The 8,056-nt window shown below is 51.5% G+C and overlaps 1 protein-coding gene across 3 annotated transcripts in view; it reads right to left on the bottom strand.

Moving 5' to 3' along the window:
* Positions 1-1,936: 1,936 nt before the first annotated feature.
* Positions 1,937-8,056, bottom strand: part of STX8 (syntaxin 8) — a 206,538-nt gene continuing 200,418 nt past the window's right edge. Inside the window, exon 9 of one of the 3 annotated variants that reach the window (XM_010843018.1) lies at positions 1,937-2,111. In XM_010843018.1, the coding sequence (XP_010841320.1) occupies positions 1,955-2,111 (157 nt within the window). In that variant the 3' untranslated portion in view covers positions 1,937-1,954. The remainder of the gene's footprint in view (positions 2,112-8,056) is intronic. The other 2 variants (XM_010843020.1, XM_010843021.1) reach the window with 2 other exon arrangements.

Raw genomic sequence — 8,056 nt, 5'->3', positions numbered from 1 at the left:
AAACGCAGGCCCAGACAGCATCTGGCCTGTGGTCACACAGCTGACGAGCGGTGTGCTGGTCACTGGGGCCGTCCCTTCCCAGTTCAGGCTCTCAGTCTTCTGGGCACTTCCAGGTCCCCTTGCTGAGCAGAGCAGGTGACAGTCAGGCCAGTGAGCTAGCTGTGAGCAGAGCTGACGGCTTCCCTCCTGGGCAGAGCGTTTCACGACTGGTGCGAGGGTGTCCAGAGTCCCCTTTCTTCTGCCAGAGCCATGGGGCTGTCCCCTGGGCCTGGGTCTGGGCCCCCAGCTGACTTGCGTGGACGAGCAGCAGTGGGGAGGCCCTGACACTGGGACGGATCTAGGTTGTCGGGATTTGGGGGGGTTGTGACTGCAACACCGTCCTGGCTAACACGGAGCCGAGTCCAGGTACGGCCCAGGCAGGCCAGGCCCAGGGCTAGACCGCCTCCCGGGAGAGTGCCGTGTGTCACCATCACACACACAGCAGGTGGGCGTGGGACTGCCCAGGTGGCCTGGAAGTGACCCAGCCCCTTGAGGGGAGAGCTGGAAGAAAGAAGGTCACCCACCCTTTGCAGTGACTTACAGGAGACCAAGCGCAGAGCCAGGGCTCCACTGATGGAGGCCCAGGTCTTCCCTGCTCACTGCCATCTCAGGTCTCGGGGTCCCAGTAGATAAAGCTGTGCCAGGGGCACATAGCCCTCCCATGCCTGTCTTGTAGTCTCTAGGGAATCCCCAGGAGACCCCCCCCACCTCAAAACTCCCCTCCCACACACCTGATCTGGCCTCTTCCAGTGAAATTTTGCGCTTGGAAACCACCCTAATTTTTCTATCACCAACCCCAATTCTTTCTCCTTGAGCCATGGATGGCAAAGCAAGGCCTGGCAGCCCAGCCTGCCTTCTGACAGCCAAGGAGAAGGGCATGAAGCTTGGCCCTCCACCCCTTCCCACCCAATCCACCGCTGCCCTTGAGGGCCTGGCACCCCGCTCAAGGTCTAGCCCATCTGTCTGCTCTGATCATCACACATGCATACATGTGTGCAATGCGTGCAGTGCACACTCATACACACGCAAGGTTGTCACAGCTGGTTTGCTGTTGTTCAGTTGCTAAGTTGTGTCTGACTCTCTGCAACCCCCAGGACTGCAGCACGCCAGGCTTCTCTGTCCTTCACTATCTCCCTGAATTTTCTCAAACTCATGTCCACTGAGTCAGTGATGCCATCCAAACATCTCATTCTCTGTCACCCCCTTCTTCTCCTGCTCTCAATCTTTCCCAGCATCAGGGTCTTTTCCAATGAGTCGACTCTTTGCATCAGGTCAGGGTCAGTTTAGAAGCCAGAGAAAGGCCCTGTTCTGACTGCAGAATCGTACCTTTCTTTGAACCCTACGTGGTACTTTCTCGCTTGATCATTCCCGTCTCCCTGCCTGGTTCATCAGACTTGATTCCGCTGCTGATAGAGATGCATCAGCTTTGGAGAAGTGGTTTACTACGTCAAGGGAGGAAAAAAGCATGTGATTCTAGGTCCAAAGGTAGTTCCCAAAGTAGAGTCCAGAGACGCTTCACCACTAGGAGTGGCAAGCTTGGGGGGGAAGGGGGGCAGTTACAGAGCCCTGCCTGCATTACAGCTCCTTCCTCCCTCCAAGACACACGTGGCCTTGGCTGCTCGCTGGTCTCCCATGTGGGCATGTGACTGCCCAGAGCAGACCAGACATGCCAGGTTACAAACTGCCAAGAATTCAGTTGGAATTCAGCATCATCCCACAGGTGGCCCGGGACACTGAAGGGGTGGCCGGAATCCACTGGCAGCCAAGGGGCAGTGACCGCTGAGGGACCTTGGGCTAGCACCCCAATGACCAAGGCAGAACCCCAAAAGCCATCCTGCACGATACCTCAGCAGAGGCACCACCCGGTTTGTTTTTGCTGAAGCGACGCACGGCAAGGTCAGAACTTTGGGGGAATTTATTGAGAGCGGCTTTTGGGTACCAAGAGGAAGCTCGGCTTTACTCCATCTCTGGCAGGTGTCCTGGTTGGTGGCCCCTTGAAGGCCACTACTTGGTCGGCCAGACTGCAACTACCACGATGGCCACGAGCAGCAGTAAAATCACCATTATCATCCCTGAAAAACAGAAGCGTGCAAGACCCCCTGTAATGCTTTCCACCAGCAGAGCCTCACCTCTCCCATCAAGTATCTTCTGAGACAGCGGGGCGGTTCTCCAGGGAGCCCCAGTGTGTGTCAGGGGTGTCAGCAGCCTCTGGCTTCGCAGGCAGGAGGGAGGGGCTCCAGGGACCCCAAAGGGCTGCCATCTCGCCACTTGAAGAATTGTGCCGGCCAAGTGCCCGTGCTCCTGACCGGGTGGGGCCTCCCCATTCAGCCCCCCTTGCTCTGGCTTCTGTGTGCAACTTGGCCATGTTTTGTGTCCTAATTAATGAGGGTGTGATAAAGCAAAGGGCTTTAGAGTTCACAAAGAAATACTGCCTCTAGAATCCATTTTCTCCCCATCCACACAGCTTGGCCTTTTCTTCTTGGGCTGAAGAAACTTATGTCTTTCATCTGGAAAGAATTCTGAAAGAGGGACCTCTGCTTTACTTTTTTTTTAATATTAATATTCTCTAGTTTTACTTCAACTTTTTGGCTGGGGACCACCATGTACTCCCGGCCAGTCTGCTCCCTGCGTCCAGCCAAGGCCACCCCGCCTCCCTTGGTTCACACATCTGGACCTACCACTGCCTACTCCTTCAAAGCAGATGAAGAGCGAGCGGCCAGGAGGACTCAGCCCATTTACCCGACGCCCTCACCACCTTCCATGCTGACTTCTCCTGTGGGCAATAGGTGCTTCCTTCACCCTGGAGGCCAGCATGGCGGTGGCACGCCAGAGACACGGCACGGCTGTGACAGAGCAGGCGCTGAGAAATGAAGGATCCCTGAGCCACTGAGGCTCCGAGAGGGGAGTGAGGAGCAGATGAGATGAGACAGAGAAAACGCTCTACAAACTACCGGGAGTCAGGGGTCACGTGGCCGTCTGGCCCACCAGGACTGCCCACCGCAGGCTGAGGAGCTGTTTTGGCAAAGGTCAGGGTTCCGAGCGTTCAGCAACTTATTGTCTCCTAGGAAGCCACTAACATGCTCTTGATCTTATTAACTAGATAACCACTGGCCACATCTGGCTTCAGGAGCTAAAGAGCCACATGTGGCCGATGGCTACTCTACTGGACAAAAACAATACAGGACAGACATCTCCATCATTGTAGCAAGTCCCACTGGGCAAAATGGACATATGTGTGGAGCTCCGATTATTTCATTCACTGCCATTTATTTCCACACATAACCGTTGAACTGACGAAGGACTGAATAGCTGCTCAATGCGTTTTCAACACTCGTGCCACACTTGGGCAGCTCCCCACGGGGGGAATTCTGCTCTCTTCTTGAGTTGCTGTTGTTAAATTGTATTTTTGGGGGAAATTGTCCATTTTTTCCTGAGTATCCAAAATTACTGGCATAAGGCTATTCATTAGACTCTCCTATAATTTTAGCACGACACCTGTCTCAGTCCTTTTTATTTCTCACATCACCTGGTTGTGCATTTTCCGCCCCCAACCTTGCCACAAATGAGCCTTTTCATGAACCTTTTCCGAGAACAAGTTTGACTTTGCTGATCACTTCTCATTGATTAATTTCTCCATTTACTTTTATTAATCCTACAATTTAGACTTTCTTTGGATTTAGTTTGTTGGTTTTTTTTTCCTTGAACTTCTTTACTTGAAAGTTAATTCATTTTCCACTTTCCTCTAAATAGTACCATTCTAAACCTACAAGTTTTGATATAAAATAATTTCATTGTTGCTAGTTTCTAAGTTCTATTATTTATTTATTTGCTGCCCTGTGTGGCATGTGGGATCTTAGTTCTCCAGGCAGAGCTCAAACCCGTGTCCCCTGCAGTGGAAGCACGGAGTCTTAATCACTGAACCACCAGGGAATTCCCTCTAAATTCTCAACATTTAACAATTTTCAACAATGTCTTCTTTGGCCCAGTGATTATTTAGAAGTGATTTTAAGATTTCCAATTTTACTGAAACAAGCTTATCGAAATGCACTTCTTAAAAATTCTGAGACAATGATGGTGGTGGTGGTTTTAGTTGCTGAGTTGTGTCCGACTCATGAGACCCCATGGACTGTAGCCCACCGGGTTCCTCTGACAATGATACATGTACTATATTTTGGTGTGAAAACATTTGTGATTTCTGTGAGTGGCAAAATCGCAAGCACGATTAGTCCTGCCGTGGTTTGCTGCCTACCTTCTTAATTGAAGAAAAGAAATGGCAACGCTCAATCAGAGGTTTGTGAAGATAAGAATGTTTTCCCATCCAAGCTCATGGACTCCCTGAATTCTATCCACAGGTGCCCAGGGTTCGATGTAATTCAGTCTGAGTAAATTTTAAAACCAACCCAAGTAAGCACAGCATGCTCATGGTTTTAAATACTGAGGAAGGAGTAGCAAGCTAACGGCAGGCTTCCCTGTCACCTCCCTGTGACAGTGGGTGCACGTTTTCTAACACACCTTCTTTCTCCAATGAACCGAGAGGAGAACACCTCCTCTTGAGGATCTATGATTTTTTTTTTTTCTCCCGTCTTCACAAAACCCAAGCCTCGACATCAGGGGTCTGCAAACTGTGGCCCATGGGCCATATCTGGCTTGTGGCCTGTTTTTGTACAACCCATGAGCTAAGAGTGGTTTTCATACTTTGAAAGGGTTGTCAAAAGAGGAACAGGAGATGTGACGCACTGTCTGCGGTCTGCAAAGCCCAGCGCGCTTACTGTCTGGCCTTTTACGGTATCTGCGGACCCTGCTCTCTGTCACTGCGGCCGACGATGACCTCAGGGGCTGGGCTCTGGCTCTCTCTCCACTTCTTTCATCTGTGCATTTCCTTTCTTCCTTGTATTAATAAACGCAGCCATCCATTAACACTCGAGGGGGTGGTGTAATAGTTCATCTAGCATTTCAAGATGGTTGTAGCAAGGGTGGGTAGGTGTGTGTACGTATGTATATATGTGTGACTATTATCTCAGTTCATCTTGCCAGAACCAGAAGAACACATTTTTTCATTCATTTCTCCCTCCAGAAACATCTTCAGGTTGACCAAAGCCTCCACTTGGGCAGGAATCCCACTACTTCTTGGCTGGGAAAAAGGTTTATATTGTACAACGTCTTTCCTTAAAAAATAATGGAAATGGAGGAAGCAGACAGACCGATGGGAAGTGGCAGGACAATTTCTGGCCCTCTCAAGCCCAGGCTCATCCTGAAGATGAGGGGGAGGACTGCATTTTTTGAGGAAAGAGGAGAAAATGGGCTGAGTGGTAGCTGAGGAAGAAGCCATGCCACCAACACTCATCCAGGACCGGAGCTGGGCGGCCACATGGGCCTGAGAGGCTGCCCCTGTGGCTCCGGTCTGGACCGAGGCTGCGATGGCCCAGAGGAGAGGCTCACAAATGGCCCCGAATTTTTAAATCAGGGTGGTTATGGGTAAAGCAGAACAAGTGATGAGGACCGAGGAGTCAAGAACAATAACAGGCTGGGAAGGAGAGAGAAAGCACACATCTGGTTTGAGTTTCCATGCATGAAGCCTGCAGTCCAAGGGGAGCGGCCTCGGGCATCCGTCGTCACCAGCATCTCCTGCTTGGGTCACTGCGGGAACTGACCTGCTGCTCCTTTTACCTGATCCTTTCCCCTTGAGTGAACTGGAATGGAAATCAGATCAGGCTGCTTCCTGGCTCAAAACTGTCTAATGGCTTAAAATCCACACACTTCATGGTGTTTGAAGACCCTGCGCCATCTGCCCCGGGACCCCTGAAGCCACACCCTGCACCTGTCCTCAGGCCACCCTGGCCTCCGGGTCTTCCCACGGGCCCTGTGCCCTGCCTCCTGGCCTGGACCCCTGCTGTCCTGAGGGCACTCTCTCCTGGCACCCCTGGCCTAGTGAATTCCTGCTCATCTTCCAAAACTCAGCATCAGTTTCTGGGCCTTGAGGAACCACTTCATGACCTGCAGTGGACCTTGTCCTCTGTCTCTGCAGTGAACCTTCTTAAACTATGATTTAGGTCCTCGGTTAATTACTCTTTGCCTCCACCATCACCACGGGAGCATCCATGGCAGGGCCTTTGCCCAGTGGGTTCACCACCACGTCCCCAGTGCCTGGAGCAGGGCCTGGCACACAAAAGAGGCATGAGATGTTCTTCTTTCTATAAATGAATGGGGACCTCCCTGGTGGTCCGGTGGCTAGGACTCTGCGCTCCCAACGCAGGCGGCCTGGGTTCAATCCCAGGTGAGGGAACTAGATCCCACATGCCACAATGAAGACCCAGCACAGACAAATAAATAAGTATTTCCACGAAACTAAAAGACACTTGCTTCTGGGAAGACAAGCTATGACAAACCTAGACAGCATATTAAAAAGCAGAGACATCACTTTGCTGACAAAGGTCTGTCTAGTCAAAGCTATGGTTTTCCAGTAGTCATGTATGGATGTGAAAGTTGGACCGTAAAGAAGGCTAAGCGCTGAAGAATTGATGCTTTCATACTGTGGTGCTGGAGAAGACTCTTGAGAGTCCCCTGGACTGCAAGGAGATCAAATCAATCCATCCTAAAGGAAATCAACCCCGAATATTCATTGGAAGGACTGATGCTGAAGCTGAAGCTCCAAAACTTTGGCCACCTGATGTGAAGAGCCGACTCACTGGAAAAGACTCTGATGCTGGGAAAGACTGAGGGCAGGAGAAGAAGGGGTGACAAAGGATGAGACAGTTGGATGGCATCATCAACTCAACGGACATGAATCTGAGCAAACGCTAAGAGATGGTGAAGGGCAGAGAAGCCTGGAGTGCTGCAGTCCACAGGGTTGCAAAGAGTTGGGCATGACTGAGCAACTGAAGAACAACTAAATATTTTTTAAAAAAGGAATAAATGCATTGAGTATCTGGAAGGAACAAGAAGAGCCAATGAGAAGGACACCGAAGGGACAGACAACAGGGAGAGAGGAGCTGGGAAGATGCGTCAAGGAGGCCGAGAGACATACTCCCAAAGATGCTCGACCCCAATTGCAAACCCTGCAGCCACACCAGGAGGGTGGAGGAGAGCCTGTCCCCGGGGCCTTGGAGATGGTTCACAGCGCGGCAGGAGCAGAGGGCGGGAGCTGTCAGAACCATCACCAACACAGCGATTCCTCTGTCGGCTGCCACTTTCTCACAGAAACCGGGTCCTACAGATGGTGCCACAGGACAGGTGCGACAAGGTTCCCCAAGGCCCGTGAAGAAAGAAAACGGGCTTCGCCAGCTGACATCATAGATGGCAACTCGATAAGACGTGATACACTGGGTTCTAATCCAAAGATGAAAAGGGGGGCTTGGAGAGCAACGACAAATAAGATGCTGACATGTCCAACCCTTTCAGAGCAAAACAGGGCTCCTCCGGATAAGAGGCTTCCAGCAGGCTTAAGTAAACTGGGGTGCCCCCAGGGTCGATGGAGGAAGTCATTCTAAGGTGGCGAGTGACAGTGATAAGCCAACTGAGGCCTCGTAGATTCTTTGGGGTCAAAAAGTAGATATTTACAAACCTTATTGCTGCAATGCTTTCTCTTTAAGGACTCGGGCTTTTCTGGAATGTGGACACAACTCTGGCACCTTCCTTGAATGGAGTCTCTCTCCTCTGAAGGATGTTTCAGAAAGAGCAATTGAGGGTCTCTGGAAAGCCAGGGAGAGCTGGGCCATGGCGTGCATGGATTATTCCCGTGGGCCAGCCAGGTGGCCTCGCTAGAGTCTCAGCAATAGGTAATTCTCATCTCTGTTTTCTATGAGGAGGCTGAGGTTCTGGGATGCTCACTCTGTCACCCAAGGCCCCAAAGCTGGTGAGAGGAAGACCTGGGACTGGAATCCAGGGGGCAGGGACCCCCTCGGCCATGCTCTTACCCTATTCCTGCACCAGCGGGGCCTGTCCAGAGGGATCCTGATCCCAGATACAGCACAGGGTTCATCAGAGAGAGAGGCCCAGATGTCTTTGGGCTGAAAAATCG

This window comes from Bison bison, unplaced genomic scaffold, assembly GCF_000754665.1.
Source record: "Bison bison bison isolate TAMUID 2011002044 unplaced genomic scaffold, Bison_UMD1.0 scf7180017864180, whole genome shotgun sequence".
Classification (NCBI taxonomy): Eukaryota; Metazoa; Chordata; class Mammalia; order Artiodactyla; family Bovidae; genus Bison; species Bison bison.
This window is presented reverse-complemented; position numbering and strand designations above follow the sequence as displayed.